General features: G+C 39.7%; 1 protein-coding gene across 2 annotated transcripts in view; it reads right to left on the minus strand.

Moving 5' to 3' along the window:
- LOC116699416 (ras-related protein Rab-12) overlaps positions 1-27,736 on the minus strand; it is a 49,193-nt gene that overhangs the window by 13,014 nt on the left and 8,443 nt on the right. Inside the window, exons 2-4 of one of the 2 annotated variants that reach the window (XM_032531960.1) lie at positions 26,127-27,202; positions 20,730-20,954; positions 18,079-18,237 (exon numbers count right to left, since the gene is read on the minus strand). In XM_032531960.1, the coding sequence (XP_032387851.1) occupies positions 18,079-18,237; positions 20,730-20,954; positions 26,127-26,972 (1,230 nt within the window). In that variant the 5' untranslated portion in view covers positions 26,973-27,202. Of the gene's footprint in view, positions 1-17,723; positions 17,736-18,078; positions 18,238-20,729; positions 20,955-26,126; positions 27,203-27,736 lie in introns of those variants that run through there. The other variant, XR_004334426.1, reaches the window with a different exon arrangement.

Consider the following 27,736-nt stretch of genomic DNA (forward strand, 5'->3'; position numbering starts at 1 on the left):
CAGTCATCAGTCTCCCACATGTGTCTAAGAATGGGTGGCTGCATGTTTTTGTGCTTTTGCAGTCACTGAGTGCCTGCTTGTGTGTCCTATTGCATGTGTGTATGAGGCTGAGCTGTTGTGGGCTTATTTACTGTACATCTGCCAGTGCGTGCATATGTTGGCAGCGAGACAGGTTAAATGCAGCACTCTGAAGTCATTCCAATGTTAGGCCATCCCCAGCGTATATGGGAATCTTGTAAACAGACTCGGGCTTTTCTATTGCCCCTGCATCTTGACATCAATAGCTGCCCAGAGATTACTTTCCACCTCGGTGGTGAATGTGAAATCCTTATTGTTAGAACCAAGGGAATTATGATTATGAATGCCAAAGCAGAGCTTTTGAGAGGATGCCTGCATGGGACTGCACATCAGACTTCCAACAAATCAAATTTAAGTATATTACAAAATTTTGACTTGGTGAAATTGAAAATGGGCATGTTTTGGCATAAAGCACCACACTGGTCAAAAGTAAAAAATTAGACGTCACATAGGAGCAGATGATCGTAAGCTGCATTAATTCATGTTTTTACCAATGGATCAAATGGCGTAATGTGAGAGGGGTTTACATAGCTCTACGAAGCTCTGCTTTCACCGCTCTCATTGGCATCACATTTATGAGTGAAAAGGATCAACCCACTGTAGTTTACTTGCTCCTACCTACTATACTTTACCCAGCATCAAATGGCAGACAAACAAAGTGAGCACCTAGCTGGTGAATATAGAGGAGCATTTGGGCAGCTCAAGAGCCATATACTTCCCTCAGGAGTTGTTGGAGACAAAAACAGAGTTAAAAAGGAGCGTGACTACTGGACTTCCATTTGACTCCACATGACTGATAACATTATTCTGTGTCTGTAGGTTGTGTGATGCTGCTCTAAGTAAAGACATAATAGCTATATTTTAATTGCTTACATATAAGGACAAATATCCATCAGTAACTGAAGTGCTCATTTTTGAAGGGAAGTTTTTTGGTGACTTTGGTTGCTAAACATATTTTTATTTGATTCTATTTTGAAGGCCATTTATTTTTTAAACCCCTCATAATGTTATTTGATTTTTCTCATTCAAGGATTTTTGAGTCAAGTGAGAACAGTGAAAATCATCATTCAGTAGTTAGATTATTAAATTAACTCTTTCTGCATTCTACAATCTGTTTACAAATTCCATTTAGATCAACATTTCTCAATAGCAGAGTGTGGAGAGTGTTCCAACTATGGTAAATGTGCTGGTTTGTGTTTTAAGATTTACTTAAATTACTGAAAAACTTAAACTTAATTAATCCTTAAAGCACCTTCTGTAGCGCACAAACCTGCAATGTTGAACACTTTGCAACAAAGTTGCACCCAAATCTTTTCATAATTTTTTGCTCAGGTAAATTTCTGATAAAATGTACTTGTTTGAGAATTAAACAATATTTAGCTACTGGTTTAGTAGTCCTGTAAGACCATTCTCCCAGTCCTTGAATGCAGCATAATATTTATGGCTGAAATGTGATAATTGTGTAATATGGGAACTCTGTGAACCGTATCATCGCATAAATCTAAGTAACTGATTATTGGACTAAGAACCTTTTGTCAAACATATTTCAAACAACATGAATTATAACTTCTCAACCTATCTCGATAACAGACAAAGAAAGGTAAAAAAAATAACTACCTAATCTTCTTGACAAACATAAAAACAGTTGAAAATGAGACCACATTTGCATAGTAACATACAAAAAGCAGCTTTTGCATTAAACCTGTGACAATTAACAGGTGTTATATGATATGTCAGCAGGGCTGCTATTTTTGGTCGCACACTAGAGACCTGTAGGCCCTTTAGCAGATTAAATCGACACTGGCCGTAATAGCGACCGCTGCTGACATGCATAGGTTTTACATCATCCGGTGTTGCAACATGCGCACAATATGCCTGCCTGTGTGTGTGTTTGTGTGTGTATAATTTAATATTTTTTAGGCCAATATGTGTGTCTGCCGGAGGTTGCATGTGAGCTGCGGAGGGTCACTCCCTTACTGTTCCTCTTCATTAAGCCAGGCCCTGACCTCAGTCTGAGAGCTGACATGCATTAAAGAGCAGCACAATAGAGCTTTTATGGGGCGTGTCACACCGCTTTAACTCGCGCTTTACAAATCTCCCTCAACAACCCCACAGACTGGCATGCAGCTCGCGGAAAACCCGATGCCACTGTGCCAACTGGCGCAAACCAATGACACAAGATTGAGATAATGTTTAGGTGAAATAAGTAGTAAGAAATGAACTAAGAGTTTTTCTACTAATCCGATGTACAGAACGGAGCAGTGTTGTTTCATTCTGATTCGAAATGAAACAACAGGATACGTTAATTAGCTGCTAATAATAATGTTCTCGATCAGAGGATAAAGACTAAACTGTTTTCCTCAACAGTGAATCAGGTTTAACAGTGTAACACAAGCCTTGTGATTAGTCATTGTGTGTGTGTGTGTGTGTGTGTGTGTGTGTGTGTGTGTGTGTGTGTGTGTGTGTGTGTGTGTGTGTGTGGTGTGTGTGCGTGTGCGTGTGCGTGTGCGCGTGTGCGTGTGCGTGTTGCATGCATGGTACATTTGCCGTCAAACTGGTTCTCAAATGGCTTGAGTGTGTAGTGCTGAATCGGCAGATCCCACGGTAAGGAGAGGGCAGGAAAGAGTAGAAGCTACACTTCAGCGAGCACTCCCATTAGCAGGTTTAGCTTCTCTGATATGTATAATTACAACCAGCACCACCTTAAGGTCCCTTTATGACACACAGATTAATTTATATTCTGTCATTTTCACTAAAGCTCTGCCCAGTGTGTGTAACAGTAAAGTAATCTGCACATTCTGCATTTAAGCAAAAGCAACAAATGAAGAAAGAAACAGATAGCTCTGTAACACAGTGCTATAGTGATAAATGTGGGACTCTTTAATGATCAGCAGTAGAAAAAGGGGATTAAATAAAGGAAAAAGAGAAGCAGTAAAGCTTCTGTGTTATCTTTGTCAAAATAGATTAGGTTGAGACAGATAAGAGCAAGGGCACAAAGAGCCCTCTTATATCAGCCCACACTCTTAAAATCCCAGTGTTCTCATAATCATTTTCTTTGCTGATTATTATCTAGTTTAGTGGTTATGTCTCCTTCCTTCTCAGTGTTTTATTTGAATACTTTTTAAAAGCCTGACAAGGTCAAAGTATCTTGTTTTTTTTCCACAAGAAACAAGAAAAGGTTAGATAAAAGTCAGAAAAGCCCAGTATTCTGTGGACCAGAAGCCTATTTTGTCTTTGTTCTTATCCTGTAAAGCATTTTGAGACCCCTCAGGTTCATTTTGTGGCCTCTTGGAGGACTCACGACCCCAGGATGGGAACCACCAATCTAGATTAGCTGACATATTGTTTACTTGATTCTTTACATGCTTCTTCTGCTAGCAAACATAGTCTTACTGGATAAAGTATGTACTGTAATACCAAGTAACTAGTCTTTATTCCAAAGAAAAAACAGCATTAATTAAAAACAAATGCTTTTGAACTTCTAATAATTAACAATAAAGCTGTCTCTGCTGGCTCACAGTCAAAAGCTACACTGGTTGGTTGCCTTGTGAACAGTAGTAAAGCCAGAAAATCTTCTCACAGTAATTAATGACCCATTGCCTGGCTGGGCTGCCCATCACTGGCTGCCATAGTATTGGATGGTTTGAGAGAGGAAAATCAAAAAATGTGACCTGAGAATAGACTGACTGAGACAAGTGTATCTGTGTTATGGATACACTTACATTTCAAGATTTACAAAGACATCTACATGTACTGCTCTAGAAGTACCCAATAAATTCAACTAATTACTTAATTAGCTGAAAATCCAAGGAAAAAAGTTACAACACCTTGAATCTGGTACAGTTTTATTTATAGATGTTGTCTGTTAAGTGGGAGTAAAAAAACACCACAGTCAACCGGTCAGTCAGTTAACCACTTGATACATCCCAATTAATGGTTTGGTGAGGCTGTTGAGCTTTTCGTTTTCAAACAGTATATATGTGCTTATATTATACACCGTATACACTACAAAGAAAACACTGTTTTGGCTGCTTGCTTTTTTTGCATTTTTAAACTGTATTGTTACGGCTGCTGTTAGAAGCCGTTGTATGTGGTTGCTGTGTGATCCCCGGCTAGGGATTGGTTGGTGCCATGATCCTGATTGGAGCATCCACCAATCGGTGATCTGTGTTTGGGGCTGCCGAGCAAACGAGAGCTGTACCTCCATTTAGTAAGCTGCCTCTGTGCCGATCACTGTGTTTTTTAAGAGTGACAAATTGTATGTATATTGTGTTCTTGTTCTCTGTAGTGATCCCTCCAGGTTACTAGGCTAAACTGTGTGTGATCTGCTGCCAGCCATTTTGTTTGTTAGCTGTGTTAGCTGTTTTCCTGTAGCCTAGTAGTTGCAGTGTTTCTGTACTGAGAGTCAGTAAGTGTTTGATTCTGTTTAGCGTTTCACCCTGGAGTTGACAGTGGTATGTGTTTGTAAACTTGGGCTAGGGTGTAGAGTAATACTGACTCCATTTACATTGGCTGTACTTCCCTTTATTAGGTTCAGGGGTGCTGAGCTCCATGTGTTTCATCCAAGATAGTGAGTTTTTTGGGTTTTCAGTTTGTTTTCTGAATAGTTTAATAATCCCTGTTTGAAGGGATCTCTTTTGCTAATTTGTGTTTATGTTTTCGCAGCACCCACATGCCCAACTTTTGTTGTTTATGTGTTGAAATGACTCATGTAAATACCTTTTCGACCATACCAAGATCATCTGGTTTATGCTGTGTCCCTTACCCCTAGACATCAGGGACATAACATAAATGAGGGCTTGTCCAGGAAAATTAACTGACCTGTGTGGCAAAGCCATTTGTTTTTACCCAAAGAGTTAAGTGGTTGAGCACTTGAAGGAGTGTGCAGCTAGCTAATTGGGTTTTACTCTTAGCGTTACAAGAAAAAATGTTTTAAGGGAGAGGCTGACCTATCCATAAAACATAACTGTCTTGAGTAACGTTTGCTAGAGCATTAACTTCTCCGACAAAGCGCAGGACAGGGCTGCTAACGTTAACCTAAACTACGATAGCATCCGTGGGGAAATATTGCACACCGATTGTGCTAGTCATGAACTAGACTTTGTTTTTAATTTATTTATTTAATTGTTTTTAACAGACAAACACACTGTTTTAATCCTTATACTTTATAAAAAATCCATCAAGTTTCAAGCATAACTACAATATGTGCTGTTGTCTCAGCCAATTAGGAGGCCAATTGATTGATTGTGATCAGTCTGACAATGCAACTAAAACTACTCTAACCAATCCATTTTTGTGCTGTCATTCATTATTTTATTTTTTATCTGTATGCAATATGTTATCACATGAAATTAAATCTTTAGACTGTGGGATGCCTTGACACTGTATTCAAACACTGTCTCTTTAAAGAACAAAGTGACAGACTAGATGCAGCCATGATAAACAGTGAGCTGCTGCTCCTGATTTAGCCCTCTCGCTGATGTGGAGGGTTGACAAGTGCAGAACTGGCAACCAGTGGTGGGGAGGCAAGTCCCCAATTGCTAGAGGCCAGAAGGGGGAATTGGTGATTGATATTTCTGTTATAAAAGAGACATGAGGAGACGGTCAGGCGGGATGAACCGACATCAGTGAACAACTACATTTTGAACAAATTTCCAGCCTTGAGACAAGACTTATTTCCAAACAGCTCTTTTTATCTTTGTTATAAAGTGTTTACTGTAGTGCAATGTTGGGTTTCCTGTATTGTGACATCATGTACTATTTTTAACTATTTCAATTTAACTATTTTCATGGCAAAAAAGTCAATAACATACTTATAAATTGAGCAGTGTAAAACTTCTCACTAATTGACATGTTGAATTTTGCGTGCTTAATCTGTACACAAACAAAAATGTAAAAGCATCAATTTGCTGGAACTATTTCTTGGTGAACAGGCTACCCAGATTCTCCTCTGGGCCACGAGGTTGCGAGGCAAGAACTAATCAGGCTAGAGGTTGGCAGGCACACTTTTGAACTTAGGAAAAAACCTGGCTAGCTGTTTCACCCGTTACCAGTCGTTATGCTAAGCAAAACTAAGCTAAGCGCCTCCTGGCGGTAGATATTTAGTGCGCAAACATGACAGTGGTATTAAACCTCTAATCGATTGAGTGTGCGAGTGTCTACGCAACATAAATGTCATCATCAGAGGGGGTACGTGTAGGCTCTGTGTGGATAACAGATTCTTATTTGTGACTGCACGGACTTGTACACGCAGCCACTCTGCTAAAAGTGGTAGCGTAGCACTCTACTGAATGTGTGGAACATGTTCTCCAAGATAGTATTAACAGAGCTACCAATGCGTCCCTGGTGTCCCTAGCTGTCTGTTCATGCACCTAAGTTTGAGTTTATCGAATTCATGCTCACAGTTAAACAACTGAATAAAAAGCTGAATTTACATCAGTTAAGACAATAAACACAATTTTGTTCTGTGTTCCTAATTCAGTTTAGTACAGAGTACGCCAACACAAGGAAGGGTGTCTCCACACGAATGGATAGAAAAGCCACGCAAAGAAGGGAGAAATGTTAATTTCGTGTTTTTCACTATCCAGTGTTATAGAATATGCACATGGTGCACTTTCGAGACAGATAATTAACTTCCCTACTTTCATTTAACAGTGATTTAGGTGTTGTAGCCTATACTAACAATATCTTTTAGCAAAATAACATTATTAAAATTCACAATACATGTTAAATAGCTGAATTTGTTTCCTTTTAATTTCACAATTTGACTAACAACATAGTCAAGCAACAGCTTTGAATGAAATTCCACAGGAAGTATACAGTAGAAATATGAATGAGCATCCCAATTCCCACTCCACAGTTATCTCATAGCCCTTGGTGAAGCAAGGAGCCTGTAGGGAGCAGCTCCCATTTGGGATTGTGTGTAACTATGAGCTGCATGCAGACTCAGAAGGACGCCTCCCGAGGGAGAAACATGTGACAAAAAACCTCAATAAATAAATATATGTAAAAGGCATTCACTCCACTGCTCTGTTTGGAGGTCAGCCACAGCACATCTAGTCTAAAACGCCCGCCCTCCACACAGTCACAGGTGTAAACTGTGTCCATAAAAACAAATTCTATGTGTCACAAGAGTCGTCCTGTTTGTGGAGCCACACTAAAAGCTATAAACGACACTGTGGCTCAGACAGGCCAGGAGGAGGGAATAGCTGCCATGTCATCTGCCTGCAAACCCCTCAGCAGGTCCGCCGAGTATTATGGGACGGCAGACTGGCAGCGTGCCAGTGGCGCGTAATGTGCATAAAGCCATGTGGCGAGGGTGAATGTCGCTCTGCTCTCATCATGATGTGCAGCGGAGATGGATAAGAAGGGAGAGTTACACTCAACTGGAGCCCCCCCTCGGCAAAAATAATGCTGACAAATCACAAGTGGAAAGATGTATTACATTTCCCATGCTGTTCTTGTCATAGCAAAAAATCACCAGCTCAGACATGTTACACGGATCAGCTCTTTTTTATGTCTTGAACCACTTGCAGCAGCTGAGATTAAGATTTTTTCTTTCAAAGGAGACTTAAAGGGTAAAGCTCGGGTTATTTTTCTTTAAATTGACTTCATTTGGCAAACATTGTGTTCAAAGAGACACTTATTTAAAGCAAATTAATGTTTTTATATGTTTTAACTATCAGCAAATCCCACCAAAACCAATTATTGATAGTAGTGAAAAAAAGTCTTTTAAACATTTAATCAGTATGATAGAATAAAAGTGATGTTTGGTAGCTGCTAGGTCCTCAATTTTAACAGGTGAGTTTTTATGATTTTGACAGTTCCGACCACACTCTAAGGCTGCTTAATTTCACAGAGAAAGAGAGGAAGAGAAGAGACAGAGAGCCTGTGCTGTGTGCTGGAGCTTGTTGCAGGAAACAGTCCGCTGTTACACAAACTCTTGGGCAGTTAAGTGCTCGTGTTTTGTTATGGTTTTTTAAAAGCTTTCATGTAACAGTGATGCCAATAGATCCCCCTAAAACCTACACACATGTCCTTTAAAGAAACAAAACCTTTGTTTGTGCATCCAAAACCTAATCTATCTTATTTCTTAACAATAAGAAACCGAGGTTTGTCAGAGGTCATGATAATAGATAATGTATAAATAGAAAATACCTTGATATTCACAAAGATAAGACAATTGAATTCACTGGATCAAATCTAATGTCAGTGGAAAAGTGGAAAAACATTAAGACTATTTAGTCTGTGCTATATCTGATTGTGTCAGTAAACAGCCTTCTTAAGATGGCTTTCGGGCTTTAAATAAGTCTTTATCTGCAGCTTATTATCCTTCAACCCGGGATAAGCATCTAGCTAGGCCCTGCAGCCATTTCTTAGATCATCTACTATTCATAATTAACGTGAGTCAAGTTCTTTTTAAAGACGATGGTGAATAACTGTCCGTATGATAAAAACTTCAGTTTCAGTCAGTTTTTCTAGGACTTCTACTCACTAATGGCCACCAGACAACAGAGTGGTTGGTTGGCGGGGGGGGGGGGGGAGAATAAGTGGAGGGCATGGCCGTCCAGCTGGCTTGTAATGAGGTCGTCCTCACCCCCGCGCCACTTTCCGTCACTAGTACTTCACTGTCCCCTTGTGTGTCAGAAGGTTCACAATAGATTGGTAATAAGGGGGAGGGGTCCCTGGCTTCTGCACACATGCTGTCTTTTGTGGCTTGAAAATGGTAGGAGGGGGCCCAATAAAGGATTTGAAATACTTTGTTATTACCAAAGCCCAGGGGACCACCGAGCCACCAGAGAACATTGTAAAAGATAACAAACTACGAGCTCAGGTGGCAGCAGAGGCCCACAGTAATCTAGAGGGTCGTTACCTGACTTATTATCAGCCTCGATGGAGGTTCCTACCAAAGGGTTTGTGTCTGTAGCTACCAGCTGAAGTGGAGTTTCTGAAGCTGTGGAGGTTTTTCTCCCTCAGCTATACTGGATTTTCCGCTGAACAGAATAGCAAGCATTAATGAGATTGCAGCCACAGTCAAGCCCCTTGCTGCAGAACTGATTATTACTATGAAAAGGAAGGATCTTTATGGGAGTTAGATGTTTTATGGTCGCTATTTTTTGTGTGCTATGCACTTCACTATACAAGCTATTTTTTGTTTTTAATTTTATATATGACATCGTGAAAAATAACACATTTTTAATCCTACTTTTGCAATCATTTTTATTCAGTTTGTTTTGTTTGATCCCCTCTTTCCTTTTTACTCAAGTGTTACTTTAAAAGGTAAACACATTTTTATAGAAAAAAAAAACAAAATTAAAGAATGCCGCTTAGTATTTCAATTCACTATAATATATTGAATAGATAAACAGTCTGCAATATGCATGTATAAAGTTATGGGGTATTGACATCTTATGGAGCGATTTCAAAAAACACTTAAACATTTCATCAATTTCTGTGTTTATGCAATTTAACATGCAATCTAAAGCCACTAATGCTGTATCATGGTTTATCTGTATTTTACAGCATTCTGACATTTATTTATTATTATTCATGGGGGGGATTACACAAATCTTCTTGGAAGTAGCAGGAATTCTATATTATTGGAAAAACTGGTGATGATAACAAAGAAGAATTGGGACATGGCTCATGTCTTCAAAAATAAAAGGTAAAATATTAATTTCAGGCTGTTTTACACGTCTGCATGATGTAAGCCTTTATATTTTTGTTTTAAATCTTTGCAATTTAGATGATGTTCTTCTTCTTAGGGTCATAATCATACTCTCACAATTTCTATGTGACCCATGAATGATCCTTTCAGTGAGAAGTGGCAGGATGAGACTTCTTTATTGTTAAATACTATAGCAGAGACAAGAAAGACAGGAAGAGGGGATTATTTTTCAAAAGAAAAGCTATTGAAAGCAAGAAGAAGAGATGTAGAGATATAAGATTAAGATAAGATATTTGTCATAACTTTTGATTAAGTCTTGCCTTGCAGGATAACAAGCTGTGTGGGCAGGTATCTGTCTTTATTGCTAAAGTTGTCATTTAATGCTTGCATGCAAAATACATCCCCACAGAGCTGGGAGTGCCAGTATCTGTCTCTCTCCTCAGTCCTCCACTTCCTCTCATCAATAATGAGCATGCTCACTGCTCTCTCACCTCAACCTCACTCAAGAACAACAACAACAACAACAAGCACCAGATGACAGACACAGCTAGAAACTAGCTGCTGAACATTGTGGAGCATTTAAGAGTTTTTGAGTTGGTGGAGACCAAAACAGAGATAAAGAAAAATTAAAATGATATATAATAATATAACAACTCACAAACTGCAATTAATACAGGTTTTAGTAAAACTTCTCAAATGTTAAATGTTAAATGTTGCTTAAAGACAAAACACTGTATTAGAACTGTCTGATCAAACTAAGAAGAGTTGGCTATATGGCAGCAAACGTATTTTTAAACGTATTAGTGATGAGAAAGCAGTGGTATTGGTATAGTTTATTTTTGTTCAAAGAATTCAAGGATGTTGTTGCGCCTCCTGATGATTGGGCTATTGGTATATTTTTTAACACTTGGTCCAATAGACGCATTTCGTTCACCAAAAATTATATAATTTCCATGTCTTTTTCATGACAAAGGATGTGATATTCTCCTGAACTAGACAGCCTGCAGAATCCTCCTTTTAGTCTCTTGTACTAAACGTCTCTGTTGATGCAGCCCTGTATCACTCTGCTGCTGTTGGCTAGAACATGGTGACAACCCTCAGTGACTCAAACAGCCTCTGACCCCTGCCACATCAAAAGAACTCTTTAAGTTCATCAAACTGCAGTGGACCTCAGTGACTCCAAACACTGGTTTTTGACACAGAGTGCCGTGGGCTGACACCGAACATGTGACTGGGCTTGGATTATTTAAAGATGTAACAAGTGGTGCTTACGTCATCATGGTTTCGATTTAAAGGAGAGCTGCTGTTAGTTCAGGGTTGTCCTCACAACATGAAACACTTGGTCACCAGTGCATCAGACTTACAAAAAAGAGATACGTTTTAGGAGAAAATGCCAGAGAAATTGGTGTTTCTAGCCTCTCAAATGCCAGAATTCCCTGCTTTGATTTTTCTTGCATTATAGTAAACATGGTTTTTGAACACTTGTTTGCACAAAACAAACAGTTTAAAGGTGTTACGTTGGGCTGGCATTTTTAAGAATAATGTTTAAAGAATGTTTGGAGAGGTTTCCACGATAAATAACATTAACAAATAACATTTTCATTTCTCTTGCCAAATATATTTCAATTTCCTATTGCAGATTAAATATTCAGAGTTTGAAATGTCTATTGGGTTAGGGTTCATTTAACACCTAAAAGCAAATCTGCTTGATTATCTTTGCTGTGATGTTTTGTTTTTGTTTTTTTAATCAAATTCAAAATGATTAACAACCTAAAAAAGGTGGCAACTCTGAACTTACACCAGTCATGGAACCAATGCTGGAAAAAGAAACGTTTGACAAGACAAGCATTTAGAAAGCAGCTCCCAGGTACTGTTTTATCTGTCATAAACCATGATTTGATCTCAGAATTTGTAGACATTTAAAAACTCAAAACGATATATCTTGACTTGCTTTCTACAAAAAGTAAAATTGTGAATACATTTTTTTTTAGCAAAAATCAAAATTAAATGTGAAACACAGTCAGAAAAAATTAAGATTGTGTTAAAGATGAAAAAACTGTGTTTTTTAAAATTGATTTAAAATGTCCGTTGACACTCAAAAACACTTTAATTGCTGCTATAGCGAATGCTTCAGGATGTTTCATAATTATAGGGGCAGCTTTGCTACTTTTGTAAATTATAATGCTTGAGAAACATGTTCATACGGAGGAGGAATTTCATTTTTTATGGGTTTTAAACTTCAAAGGATGCCGCTCAGAATTATAACACATCACTCTGGGGTTTCATGCAGAATTGATGATTTCCCCATTTGCTTAATGTCGGGGATAGTTTGCCTTTAAGGCAACAATGTCATTGGTTCTGCTTTGCGATACGTCATACATTTTTAGCCTATTTCAAATGTCATAAAATTTGAGATAAGCACATATTACTGTCATCTAGTTGAAACCTTTTTTCAGGAATCGACTAATATTTTCACTTCACAGCAACTTTTAATTAGAGTAAAAACATGAAAACCACCAAAACAAAAGTTGTGTGGTCTCTACCTAAATACCAGTAATATTTTATAAGACACCTTCTCCTGTCCATTGTGTAAATGAAGACTTTCCAGCACAGTCTCTTCATATGGATGTGTGTCATCGAACAGATTCCGACTTACAGCAGAGTCCCTACGCTACTTCTTTCCTCACGCCTGCTATTCTTCCCATTGGTGGAGTCAGACAAGATATTAACTAGGTCAATGAGATTCCTTCGCACTCTTCCAACAGAGAACCACAGCAGAGTGGAGAGAAGAGGGGAACATATGAAGGATAAGTGAGAATCAGTGATGAGAAGAGGAGAATCTTCTTCAAAGTCAACACTTCTGCTGAGATTTTGTGAGAGAGAAGATATGAAACAATGAAACAAATCATGTCTGCAGTGACTCTCACTCAGGCATTGTTGAAGCGACCTGTGAAGAATGCAGGCATTCCCTTTCGTATCTTTGTAGTAGAGAAACAACAAACAACAAAAGACTTAAGGTTGTGGTTACACTTGGAAATGAATGGATTTCTATTTTTATATGCGTGAAAAAAAAATGCAAATACTGCCAGTAATCTGATTACCACAACAGTGCTAGTTGATATTAGTCTTTTAGTTTAAAAAGTTACCAGGGTCCAAAGTGGTGTCTTAAAGTTGCTTATTTAGTCCAATTAACCTAAGGATTTTCAATTTACAAGACAAAGTAAAGCAACAACTCCTATTTGAGAAAATAGATAAAAAAAATCTCCAGCATTTTTTCACTATTTTGGTTGGAAAATGACTGAAATGATAACTTGATTATCAAACCAGTAAAAGATTACTTTTCTTCCAATTGAGTAATTGATTAATCAACTAATTGTTTCAGCTCTACTCTGTTTTTATCTAGTTATTACATATTTTTAAATATCTAATGTTTGTGTTTCGGACTGTTGGCTGGACAAAACAAGCTATTTCAAAACATCCCGCTGGGCTGTGTGAAATTGTAATGGGCATTTTTCAAAGTTTTCGTTGACTAATCAACTAATGTAAAAAAAGTAAAAGCATATATCAATAATGAAATAATCTTTAGTTGCAGCCCTATACTAACTATGTAAACAAGAGTTTATTTATCAATGTTTTCCGGTATTTCTGATTTTTGTCTCTACTCCAATACAATGGAGGTGAATGGAGTTTTGTTTGTGGTACCAACACAAAACAAATTACATTTATAAGGCTATAATAATAACAGTTTCCAGAAACAAAGTCCTAGTTACTCAATAATCCTCAAACCTTGTAGTTTTCTTTGGAACTACCTTTTACCGAAGAAATAGCCCCTATGAAACTGTCTGCACGGATACCACAAAATACTTCTACAGGCACATCTTTGGAATTAGGGTAACTAGTCCCTTTAAAGAAAATTATTTGAGTGCCAGCAAAATGTGGGTACTAATGCACCTTCTTCAAAGAGTAGCACAATCACATAATCAGAGTGTGGTGTTTACGTGGGTAAGCACAATAAAATATGCCTACATTTCCATTGGAATGCCTCAAAAATGTGTTATAAAATATGTCAATTTTAGCTGTTTATTGTGTGATGTCTTCATAAGATCTGATGCCAAGTCGGTGCTTCTGTATGCTGGAAACTCCAGTCCCCTTGACGAAAGTATTGGCATTACAACTGGAGTTGGTCCCAGGCGCAGGACTATGGCTGCCCACTGCTCTTAATTAGTTTGGATGGATTAAATGCAAGTTACACTCCATGTATGTGTAAAATGTACTTGGCAAATATAGGATATATTATACTATTATAATATAATTATTATTTTGCCGTAATGAAAGATGAATGAAATTATCACAGGGAACAGAGAGCACCTTGTAAATCACTTGATGTTCATGTCATTCTCGTTGACATTTCATTAGTTCCATTTCATTACACATATCAGTGGGCCTTACTTCAAATGCCAGAGGAATGAAAAATCTCTTCACCAATCTTTGTTCGCCTTAATAACGACCACACAGAAGCAGCAGCAGTTTTCTCCTCAGGCTGATACTGTAACAATGGAGGATGTCAACCAGCCCTTGTAAACTGTTTAATATCAGGTCTGTAAGCTGTGGAGCTGTGGTCATATTGTATACAGCAGGGAGGAGATGGGCTTCAAAGGGCAGAAACGTCTAAACTATCTAGGGTCAGTTGCCCTTTTACTATGGTGGTGAGAAAGCTAGACAGGAAAATAAACTTAAGCTCTTTGTATTCTAAAAGTGTGTTACCACTTAACTTTAGTGGTGAAAGAACAAAAAAAGATAATTTAAAAAACTGACACACAGGTGCTTCGGGTAGAATTTTTAAAAACTAGTAAAAATCCAAAGAAGTATGTACGTACGTTTTTTGCTACATCACATTAACCGGATTCGCCAAATGGTTTGTTACACAGAACCATCTGAGAAGCTGTCATTAGAAAGGGTTTGGGAAAGGCAGGCAGTTTCAAAAAATACCTCTGTAGAACATGTCTGCCATTGTTGTTTTGAACCGTCGCGGCTGTCACACACACCTAAACAATAACCGTAGCTGCCAGTAGCTCCCTACTGGACGCTAATTGATGCGGTTGGCTGGTAGTTTAGATACAAACGCTTTAGGTTGGAGCCTGACAAGATGGATTTTCCTGTGACACGTGATCCAGCGATTTTCGCGTGATCTTATGATATTGAAAGAATCCAGCTGACGTGCAAGGTAGGCATTACATTACACCTGGGAAGCAATTCACAAGGACTGATTGAAGCAGACAGGTAACAACCTTTCAGTCCAGTTGAACCACATTCTTATTAGTAAAACATGCTCCTCCCTTCTCCTCTGAGGTTTATCTCTGTGACAGAGCAACTCCAAGAGCAGAGAGCTGATTCTTAGATTTAATCATATGCATCCTGAATTAAGTGTTTGCAAATTATCTTATCATCACCTGCTATCAACAATAAAAGAATGAACTGGTCACAGACTGTGCATTATGAATTTCACGGGAATTAAATACTGTCAAAATGATTAACCTACAGGAAAAATCCCCGACAAAGAAACTGTATTTCCATGCAACAAAATAAAATGTTGGGGTGCTGCATTCTAAATGCATGACTTTGATTAGAAAATGGGGAGAAGGGCGATGGCGTCACGTGATGTTGGAGTGCAGATTCAGACACAGCTTGTGTTTTTCTGGGACAAACCTCGGGGGAACACAAAAGAAATCTGCAATCATTTGGAGCAGCCGCAATCTCAGCCTCTCTCCGGCTCCCTCGCCTGTTTCTCTGTGTACACGAGAGTCTGTCTCATCCTGTGGTCCTATGTATTGCAAAACTGCTCAGAATTTTAGGTATGGAGCCACCACCAACACTGCAATTGCTGTGCAAAATTTTAAAAAAAACTCTCCACGTGAAGCCTCCTCTCACTTCAGTCATACTGTTCGCAAGTCATTTCCTTCCAAGTGTAGAGCGATGACTACAAAAACTGGAGCTTGCATTTGCTGCATTAGCACACCCAGACTACACAACGAATTTTCTGACTTTGTCTGAGCACATGCAGCTTTGTTGGGGGCTGATAAGTTGCCTTTAAAAACTACAATGTTGCAAACATTGATAGTTAAGGTCCTAAACGGCTCTTATTTTCAACCAGCGGAAGAACAATTTGGAGAGTCACATGACAGATCATATGGAGTCACTGTGGCACAAGCTGGGATTCAAACCAGCAGCACATGATACCACGGAAACAGTGTCATCTAGTTGTATAAAGAAAGCCACGTCTATAGACTGACTGGTCTGGTATTAGCCTACTTTCTTTTCTGCCAGACAGCATGTTGCCTGATGATGTCAAAAACGATTAGTCTAAGTAGCTGAACCCTGGCAGCAAGAAAAGCTTTCGCTCATCTTATTACCTGCGAGAAGACCTTCCTTCAAATACTCTCTCTGCTGAGCAACAAGAGATAACATTACACTTCTTGTTAACATTACCCCAAAGCAGAATGGGAGCTGTAGTCTTATAACTCAAACCATAATCATCAAATTGGATATAATAATGAAAACAATAAACGTGAAAATAAATGAAAATGTACTCTTTTTTTTAAATGTATCTGCACATTTTTGATGTTACTAGCTCAAAATGAGTCCTTATAATCATTAAATGAATTTACTGTGTGTTCAACACTTTTGGAGTTACAGGCAAAAATCATGGATCATGCATTGTACCAATGAGACTAATGTAAGATGAGATTTAGTTTGTGAATATTTAGTTAACAGATGACCTTTTTAGGGTTACTGAAATAAGTCACATATTTCCATCAATTGTAGCTTCATAGTGTATTCTGTTCCTTGAGTTAATAAGGGCGCTATCTAACATGTTTTACCCTGCCTGTAATTCGGTAACAGGTTGGCGGAGGGATATGATGATGAGATGATGAAGCACGTTTTGTTATGAGTCTTGAGTTGTTCTAAGCTGGAAGAAGTGTCATTAAAAAGAGGACCAAGTTACACAGTCAAAGCTGTCTCCGTGCTCTAACTCTATCCACGCCCCAAAAGTACTTGTATGTAATAACGACGAGTTAATAGTTAACGCTAACAATCACTAGCGTTACACTAATTTCAACAAATTTCTAAATTGGCCTAACATTCTGAAAATAATAATACAAGACATAATAGATAATAAGAATAAGAATAATTATTTTGCAAAACAAAAGGGGAAAAAAAGAGTCTTGGCTAGAGGAGGACTTATTGAACTTCTTTCCAGACAGACGTTTATGGGAACTGACTTGGATTTCTTTTTTGACACACCTCAGCTGTGAGAGGGGGGTTGCAGATTCAAGTACTATTGAGCAGAACCACAGTTCTGAATATCATCATTTCAGTTGTATTTGTGTAGTTTCCAAGTGTGGACGCATTTTTTTCTACTATTCTACCAAAATGGAGCTGTAAATAAGGACATGTTCATATTGTTGTAGGACTTTAAAAAAAACTTGCATGTAGGCTGACGTTTACTCCAAAACTCTCTGCATCGTTGCACAAAGCAGTTGTTTTGAAAGGGCTGTCAAGGAGCGTTTAAGTGATTGATGAAATTATTTCACTGCAGTGACCCTGGTGATTGATTCTATCAGGTTGGTGATCAACAATAATCCTCTTGTTTATATGCAGGTAGTTAAGAGGCCACAACATTGACTAGCATCTCATGGTAGGCTGGCGATTTATCTTGTGCAAACAGCATAGTAACCAACATCAGTTTAAAAAATATATATATATATATATATATATATATATATATATATATATATATATATATATATATATATAATATATATGAAATCACAATAGGGCTGGGCAATATATTGATATTGTATCGATATCGATATATGAAGCTAGATATCGTGTTAAATTTTGGATATCGTAATATCCTGATAAGACACAAATGTTCTGGTTTTAAAGCTTACCGTAGAGTGATATAATTTTCTAAAAGCACCAGACTGTTCTAGCTGTTCCATCATTAGCCTTTACCCACGTAGTTATATATTATATTAACATAACTGATAATTATTTATAAAAAATCTCATTGTGTGCATATTTTGCGACAGCATCAATTGTCAACCCTACAATGTTGCCACAATATCGACATTGAGGAATTTGGTCAAAAGTATAAGATATTATTATTGTGTGTATCTAAGAAATTCTTGGTTTTATTGTTGCTTTGTGTCTACAAGCGTAACACACGATTAGCATCTGCTGAGATGAAAACACAGCTTTGTGCATGAAAGCAAACGTTTTTCCATGAACTGCAACAGCCTTGTATTAAAAAAGCATCTCCATCGTCTCACCTCTTTGGTCCTCTCCAGTTCGTTGTGCAGCGCCTGTTTGGAGATCTCCACCTCGATGATCTTCTGTCTGAGAAGCTCGTTCTCATCGTCAGCTCTGCTGCGTTTGTCCTCCACGCTCTCCAACTCGTTGTGCAAACGTACCGACACATCTTTAGCCACCTGAGATCACAGGGACAGTTATGTTGAAGGACAAGCACATACAGGTCAAAGAGATAATACAAAATGGATGTATAATTATTTAAAATGTGCCTTTAACACACATGCTACACTATTTATAAATGGGCTCACATCTAAACACCAACACACATACCATACATGCACATGCATTAGACCATTATATCAAGCAGAGTTAAAAAATACCTAAATCCCACATCCACAATCGTGTCAGCTTATTTGACTACTACATGGAAAAAATGTATTGTTTAAATTATTTGTCAATCATTTTAAATTAAAGTCACTATATGTAACTTTTGAATGTTTCTGAAGCGCCGTCATTTTTCATACAATGGTCTTAAATGAACTGTAAAAAAAAAAAAGACACCAACAGTGAAAATAACATCATTTTTTAATAGTTTTTAGTAAGGCTTCTTCCCGGGTTTGATTTGCGGCAGGTAGACATTCTGGTCACAGATTTCTTTGTAAAACCGGAAAGCCTGTGTCAGGATCCAGCCTTTTGAGCCAGGTAAAAAGAAGCAGGAGATTTCTTTATACAGGCCTAATTGTATTTTAATCTTATTTTAGAAGTTGTTATTGCTATTGTTATGGCTGATTCTGGAGCAAGGCTATCACAGAAAAGAAGGAAATTTAGGTTGGAACTATGGTCTAACAGAAAGAAGGTTCTGGATTTGAATCCAGGTCGTTCCAGGCCTTTCTGTGTGTTTGTGTTTGTATGATCTCCCCATGTTTGCGTGGGTTTCCTCCGGGTGCTCTGGTTACCCCACCATCAAAAAACATGTACTAGGTACTCCTCAGATCTGGAATTGGTCTCCGGGCACTGTGATTGGCTGCCCACTGCTCCCTTGAGTGATGGGTTAAATGCAGAGAATGAATTTTGCTACATCTATGTGTGTGACAATAAAAGTACCTTTAAAAGTTTAAAGTTTACCTTTAAAAAACGGGGGATAACATGAGTCACACGCGGTCTGGCTATCAACAGAGAACACTAGGGGTTTGTAAATGATCCAAAACTCTCCCTGAATTGGCTCTCGGGTATGTAATAAGTCTATTTCATTCATAAAATAACTTTACCATGCGTGTGGTTGTACGTCAGGAGCCCACATTAAATTACGCCCCCCTTCCATTTAGTGCAGACATTTTCCTTTTACTCCATGTTTGTGTTGGCCTACTATTTTCTTTTCCCTGTAATGTTACTTGTGTAAAGCGTCTGGGTTTCATGAAATGCTCTATATGAATCTAAGTTATTGTTACCGTTGGTTGCTACAACAATCTCTTAATGCTTTGGCTTGTGGCAGTGACTGTGATACCTGGTTTATCTCAAGTTACCGTATGCAACACATGAAATGCAACAATGCATCTGTAACTTATTCTTTTATTGTAAATGAATGGTTTACAGTAAAGTGGGCAATACAGGACCATAAATAAAAGATCTTTATGACAGCAGCTTAAAGGGATATTTCACCATTGGAAAGATGAACATATCTTTAATTTGGGTCATTTATGTAGTAGAAATGTTCTTTTTTCAAAATTGGTGTCTTCTACGCCAGAAAATGTGTTTTTAAAGTTCAGCTAATGCAACTGTAGCATTAGCGCTAGGAGTGATGTAAACTCAGAGTAACACAAACATGAATTTGCGTGGAATGTAGAATATTCGGCATTCAACAGTCACAAACACGACCAGCGTTTAGCAGTAGTTGGACAAAAGCACCGCAGTTCTGCACCAGTCTGTGTCCGTGTTAACACAGCCCACCTCCACCAGAGCAGCATCTCCTCGGAAGGCTATCAGGCCCGGTAGCCAGATAGCGGAGTCCGCTACACTGGTTCACAGCCATGTTTCCACAAAAACAAAAAAACAGCAGTCTCTGAACCCGTGTTGGGAGTTTCGCTGAAGTTGGATGTAGTCTAGTTTGTTGTCTAATGATCGGACAATTGGAAGCAGGATGGATCAGACAGGTGGCCGTCTAGCTTAAGCTTTCCAACTAGCTGGAACTCCTGTCCTTGTTCAGTGTCCCCTTGCCCGGCTAGAGGCATTAGGCGACACCGCTGGCTGAGGTGCTAGTCTCCATAGCAGGCGAGGCGCAAGTAGTGTGTCGAGTATTTGGGTGGGTTGAAAACATGCAGAACTAGCTGGCTAGTAGTTCACTAGCTCTGGGCAAATATGCCTCCAATGACGATCTGAGGTTTTTTTCCCAGACACACAATACGGAAATCTCTTGTCTCAGGGGGACATGAGGGAAGGAAACACAGTCATTCAAAAATACTACCGGGTTTCTACTATTACAAAGCTTAATGCTAATCAGTGAAGCATCCCTTTAAGATGCTGTTTTAAAGCTTTACCCGGTTGCAATGATGTAATTCTAGGGGAATACTTGTAATATTTAAGCACAGTTAGTAGTTGGCAGTGGTGATTGGTTAATCCCTAATACAAAGACACAAACGTACATATGGACTGACATTGACACACTCTTACAGACCTTCAAGTCCTGCTCCAGACTACGGAGAAGCTCTCCGTCCACGTGGCCGGTCTGTGCAACCCGCAGGCTCTTCTGCTCTGCCTTCCGCAGGCGGTATTGAAGGATGCGGCAGTTCTTGTTTGAGCGGTCCAGGTCCCTCCTCAGCTCCTGCAGCTGGTAGACCTCCTCCTCCAGGTAGCTATCTCGCACCTCCTCCATCTCCGCCCGCAGCTCGTCCACTTCATCCTGAGAGAGACAGAGGAATACGGAGCTGAAACCTTAATACCAACTCCCCACTACAATTACTGACAATAATGTTATGATCCATGATGATGTTAATATCCAACATCTGTGCCAGCAAATGTTTTTTTTTCACACCAATGAAAGTTGGCATTCTGCGATGCCAATAGTAATGACTCACATGTTTACGCTGTTTTAATGTTATAATTCTGCTTTGCAAACAGCAGGAAGTACTTTTGAGTTGTGTGTGTAAAGGTCAAAGGTAATGATTTAGGTTTTGTGTTTACAAAAAAATATATACTTTTAAAAGGTTATTGCTGTGAATGATGTCTAATGTCTAATTCTGTATTAACAATAATTCTGTTGATCTGAAAGATAAATATTGTTTAGCACTCCTTTGTGTATTTCTGAAGCAGTATGGGTATAAAAAAGCACTTAACCTGAGCTACAGACAAAAGCTACAGACTCAGAAATGGCACATACTAAGGAAAGCTCATATATCATATATCATATCATAAGCTCAAATATCATGCTTTATTTGACTCTAAATGGGACCATAATTTCCTAAATCAAGCATGCTGTATTAAAGAACACTTGAAACTAGCGATTGAGACCATAAAAAGACCATATTAGGAAAATGTCTGCTAAGGTAATAAATCAAGTAAGATGTAGGATCATTTTCTCGTAGACCTCTATTTGCAACCAGTGGAGTCGCCCCCTGCTGGACATTAGAAGAAAATGCCGATGTACGCATTAACTTAATTTCCAATAACAACAGAGGGACAATGTACATTTTTCCAATTAAACAAAATAACTTCAAAGAACATTTAGGCATAAAGCTATTATACAGGTTATGCAACGTAATATACCTTTGTAGATTATACTTTTGTATGATTACATATGAATTCCAGTAATGCAAGTACTCTTAGTGCTGATGATGTAACATCCCTATATGGCTCTAAGCATCTTATCTCTTAGACTGGATGTATTCACAGTCCCCATCTCCTATCACTATAAAACAACCCAACATTGATGGAGGTAAGAATGGAAAGATTTATCTGTAGTACAATGATAGTTTGTTCGGTGTTCTATATCCACAACGTTCCACTTCCGGGATCGTTCAGGTGCTGCTGATAATTCCGTAGAATCACGCTCTTTTCGCCCGGATGTCCTTTACCTTACAGCTTTCTTTATGTTGGAATTTTAAATACCTGTCGATTTATGAGGCCTGTGGTCAACCTTTTCTCAGATTTCAGCAGGGTAAATTGAGACAGCTAGCTAGACTATCGGTCCCATCTGAGTTTCCTGTTGCATGACTAAATATACTTTTGAACAGACACATGTCCCACCAAAACAAGTTCCTTCCCAAGGCTATTTTGCATCAACACCGTGCCTCTGTTGAGCACCCATGACAATTGTGATTGATGATGAAGTTTTTCTCCCATCCCTGAATGCAATGTGGACTAGCCAGACCCTCCTTTGCAGCACTGTGGAGGAAGGTCTGGCAAAGCAAGACTATTTGTTCAGTAACTTCCAGGGTATCTCTTTACCTCCGTCCTAATTCAAAAGGTTTGACTGGCACCTAATAGAAGGACAATTGTATGCTGAAGGGGGGTTTGGGAAGAGTGTGTCAATTAAGTAAAAGTAAATCTATCCTCATTTGGAAAAGCACAGAGCCCATTGTTATCTGAGGAGGGCCCTGGAGGAAGGAGCTAATGACCTTCCACAGGGTCGGCCCAATCAATGACCAGGTTAAAAGCAGAAGCAGAGCAGCATCCTGGGAGAAGGTATATTTGGAGAATGTCACTAATGTTTATGGGAAGTGTGCATACCGAGTCATCACCGGTACTTAGTCATCTCTTAAAGGGGGTGAAGTGGGGATATCTTTACTGAGCAGCTGCTGCAATTAATTACTTTCTCAAGTGATACATTTCTTTTCTGGGACGTGTCAAACAAATTATAAAAATATCATCACAGTTTCTCACGCCCCAAGATAGTGTCCTTATAAGAGTTGTTAATACTATTGCTATTCCAACTGATTGGCAATAAAAAAAGATATGCAGGCAATCAGCTAACCAATAATTAAGTAAGCTGTGGACACAGACTTTTAGAAAAGAAATGGTAAGATTAGATTGAGAGAAAATTCAAGCAGCATCAACTTTGATAATCCATTTATCCAAAATCATTAATTTGTTGGTATTTTGAAGACAAGGAACTTCATGGGGACATTTTTTTGTAATTTTCAGACAATAACAATGACTTTATTTATTGTAAATTATTCAACAGATTAATTGATAGTGGCTGTAACAATTATTTTCATTATCAATTAATCGGACAATCATTTCTCAATTCAGCAATTCTTAATCTAAAAAAGGTTTTTTAAACAGTTAGAAATGCACCCTGATCTGAGTGTCACATATTGAAATGTTTTGTTTTGTCTGGCCAAACCCAGATATTTAATTTACAATGATATTAAATAAAGAAAGAAAATGTTACATTTGAGAAGCTAGCTGAACAATGACTGAAATGCAGGGCTCAAGACTAACTTTTTGCCTTGGCTACCCTGGTGCGGCTAACTTTTTAATTTAGGTGCACCGGCACTAAATTTAGGTGCTCCCAAATTTTTCCTCGCGTCGGCGTTCAAGCTACAATTTCAAGGTCACCTTTTTATCACGCTCCATATACATTCATATATATTATGTAAATGATTTTAAACAAGAATAAGGTGTAGGCAAATACTTTATTTGAAGCACAATTATACTGTATATAAAAATAAAAATATCAATAAAATAGCTACTGTTTAAAAGTGCTTCTCCTGAGCTGAGACCTAACATTTCATGGCTCAAAGTCTTATAGCGCCCCCCTCTTGCTGTCGCGTGCCCCTCAGATGGCCAACGACTGTAATTTGGCCTCCTTCCCCTTTGGCCTTCGCTAAACCAGCTTACCACACTCCCTAGCATCAAAATCCTCCAAACAGGCGTTACACACGTCGTGTGTATGAAATGTCTGTATCGTCACTGCGCTGCATTTTCATGAACTATACTATTGTGGCCATGGATCACATCTCTTGCCCAGGTCCAGTAGGCTCCGTCTCACACGCTACTACTCTACAAACTGAAGTTAGTTGCATTCAAAAACTTCTTCTGTGTTTATCACCGTGGCGGCCGCAATAACAGAGAGTTACCAGCGGAAACACTGGTACAAATACAGGCTTGCCTCTCAATCTTAACAATTAACAGCTGCGTTAATTAACAATTAAAACTGTAGACAAATGTAAGCAGTGTGGACCGCCGCTGTCGCCGCTGTGTCTCTCCATGTTGCTGGGGAGCCGTGTGTGAGTTAATGGGGGCGGGGCTGCGTGGAGATGAAAGACCCAAACACAGGAACAGCTTTACAGAATAACCGGTCATAACGCAACATATTGATATAACCGACATTACTCTGTTCGTGTAGAGGCAGCGGATGCGAAGACATTAGGCGCACCGGTGCATTTTTGTTTTGTTTTTTCCCATCTTGTATATACTTAAATATTTGTTCTTACATTCTTATATTTTTATTCTTATATTTTGTTATTATAATTATAATTATTTCATGTATATTGTATGTATGTATATTTTGTGTGCTGCTGTAACACTGTAATTTCCCATTTTTTTGGGATCAATAAATATCTATCTATCTATCTATCTAACCTAGGAAAATTTTAGTCGCACCCTTACAAATTTTGGTCGCATGGTTCTAGAGTGGGACCAAATTGCTTGCACTCTAGAGCCCTGAAATGGATTAATTGATTACCAGAATAGTTGGCAGTAAATTTTCTGTTTACAATTAATCAACTAGTAATTGCAGCTCTAAATGAAAATGGTTGGTTGCAGGCACAATAATCAGTTTCCTGGTGTTGTGCAAATTATGTATTGTAGGCCCAATAACACAGGTGGGAGTCCCCTCCATGACCACATCTCTTCATGCTATCAAAAGAAGCAAAAATACCTAAAATATAATCTAAAATAAAACCTGAAGCTGTCAAAATAAAATAAATGTGATAAACATGTTTTCCACAAGCAGTGCTGGTGTAGCAGTTTAGGGGACTCCCAGACATTTTGGGGCATGGGGGGAAAGGGGAGGTAGAAGAGTTCCCCTCAGAGTCCCAGCTGGCAGACCGACAGCCAGGCAGGAGGGTGTTTGAACCCCACACACATGGGACATCTGACTGTTATCAAGTCCTGTGGGATAAAGCCATTACAGCCAGAGCCAGTAAAGCTGATTAACTCTGTTTTCACCCAGCCAGAGAGAGACACACGCAGACATGCGTAATCAAGTTTGAAATAATACTCAGAGTAACATGCAAATAAACCTGTCTCCCATCTAAAAACAAAACCCTGCAAGATTGTTTGCCGCATTATCTGTTAGCCTCCCCTCCCCAACTCATGGGGATAGCCTACTTAAAGACGGGGGAAGGGTGGGGGGATCCTGCATGTAATCTTCAAGCAAGATCTTCAAACAATATGTAAAATACCACTATGAAACGTTGATAAACAAAACTCTGAATAAAAACCTACTGTGCATCTCCAAGTACAATCTGTTCACTTCATTACAGGAGATAATGTTGCTCTGGTGTCCCAGATGTAACATGGGGAGGGGGGGGGAGGATAAAATGTTGAGTATTTCTGTCAAAATAAGACTTTGGTGACTTGACAGCAACAATATATATTTAAAAAAGGCTAAGAACACATCAGGGTGAAGCCATTATCAATAAAACTCCCATCAATAAAGGTCAAACCCACAGGCAAGACCGGGAAGGGTAAAAAGACGACATGATGGATGGAGAGTAGACAGAGGGACATCAGGGGTATGACAGCTGGGCATTAAACAAAATGGGTTTAGATTTAAATAATGTGTACATTTAGAATTTGCTTTCAATCAGTTGTTTTTGTTAAGTTGCTCAAGGACACTTAAAAAACCGGTGATGGTTTGATTTAAGCCGTCACGGTCCTGTAAAGTGACAGTTTTGGGTCCTCTTTGGGAAACACCTGCTTCTGGGCTAGGGTCTATGATCATTGGGGAAAAGGGTGTGTTTTTAAATATAGATTTTAAATGGTGTGTTTATATAAAACATATGCAACAAATAAGCATAGTAGCAACGTTTGCCCGCCATGTAACTTTGAAATAACATCAACCTACCTTGAGGTAGTCGTTTTCAGATCTCAAATCTTCCACCTCCCGCAGCAGGTCCTCCTCAGTTACATTCTTGGTGCCTGGCAGTCTGAATTGGGAGCCTGATGAGGGTTTCTCCTGCTTGCGTTTCTCTCCGTGCGCCCCCTGAGCGGGCTGAGCCTGAGACATGCTTCCCTTCGCGGCGGAAGCCTCGGTTGTGCGCAATGGAGCGACAGCAGCCGTTCCGGTCGCTTCAGTCCGCAGCGGATTATCGCCTCCCACCTGATCCCGGTCACTGGAGCCGGTACCGGACTCGGCGTCGCTACTAGCGGCCGGTGCCAGCCTTTGCTCGTCAGACAGAGGCTCAGACGGACAGTCTGACAGGTCTGAGCTGCTGTCAGTCTGGCTGACCCGGCCCAGAGGCGCTGCGGTCGGTACCCGGATCGGGGATCCATGGCTGAGAGGGCCTGGGGAGCCCGAGGCTAGTTTCCCCTTCTTGCCTTTGGCGAGGATCGGACTGCTGGTGCTGTCCGCTTTGATGCCAGCGGGTTTGGGCTCGGCCGCTGCATGCTGCTTTACGGGCTTTTTTGCGAGAGAAGACTTGGTGTTACTTTTTGCCGTGGCTGTTTTCTCTTTGGCCCCGGTTGTATTGCGTCTGGAGCTGCGGTTCGGATGGACCAAGGGCACTGAGGCAGACTGCGGCTGCTTGCTGAGTTTGGGCGATTTTGGTATGATGGCAGGTGGTTTGGTGGAGCGAGAGTGCACATCCTTGATGAAAGGTCTGGCCGGGGAGGGCGCTCGGTTCAGTCTCTTCTTCTCCAACTGGTGGTTCTGCGGTTTGGTGTCGCTGCCAGAGCCATTGGAGCTCTCCATTATACACCGACACCGGCAGCAGGAGGGCGATGAAGGAAACGATCAATCCACAGCAGCGCGGAAAATCTCTCACATGCGAAACCAGAAAAACAGCCAGGTTGCTTTACCTTCTTCCTTGTTGGACTGGGGATGCGCATCCTGCGCCGTGCTTGATGTTTTACTCCATCTAGTCTGCATTCACCAGGTTGTCATTGTAGTCCCCTCTGCTTGTAGCCCCTTTGGAGGAAACACTGCAACAAAAAAAGGATCACTGGGACGGATGGGATGACAGGTAGCATCTGCAGACAGGGCTCTTAAGGCTTAAGTTAGAAAGAAAAGAGTCCGTAGGAGTCAATCAGCCCTCTTCTTCTTCTGTAGATCGGCTCTCCATCTCTCTGTTACACCCGGGCTGTGTGTGTTGGGCCCCCGCGTCTCGTACCTCTTCCTATCTGACATGTAAAATCTGCAAACGCTGCGGTGTAAGGCTCGAAGTGATTTTCTGCGGGGCGCATGCGCTGCTGCCTTACAAGCGCCCAAGCACACCCCTTGTTTTCTCTGGGACCAGGCGGGACCAGGTCTGACACGCTTTGGTGCGCATGCCCTAATGACACACACTCTATTGGCTATTGTCCACCTTCAAATGAGGTGCAGAGATGAATTCAGGAGGTACCAATACTCTCCTCTTCCCATGGCAAACCTTACACTCATTATCTATGAACCAAATCCTCAAATCAATGTGTTATTCCCACAATCCCAATCTACCATATATTATTTGTACAACAGCA

The sequence above is a fragment of the Etheostoma spectabile genome, chromosome 12 (assembly GCF_008692095.1).
Source record: "Etheostoma spectabile isolate EspeVRDwgs_2016 chromosome 12, UIUC_Espe_1.0, whole genome shotgun sequence".
Classification (NCBI taxonomy): Eukaryota; Metazoa; Chordata; class Actinopteri; order Perciformes; family Percidae; genus Etheostoma; species Etheostoma spectabile.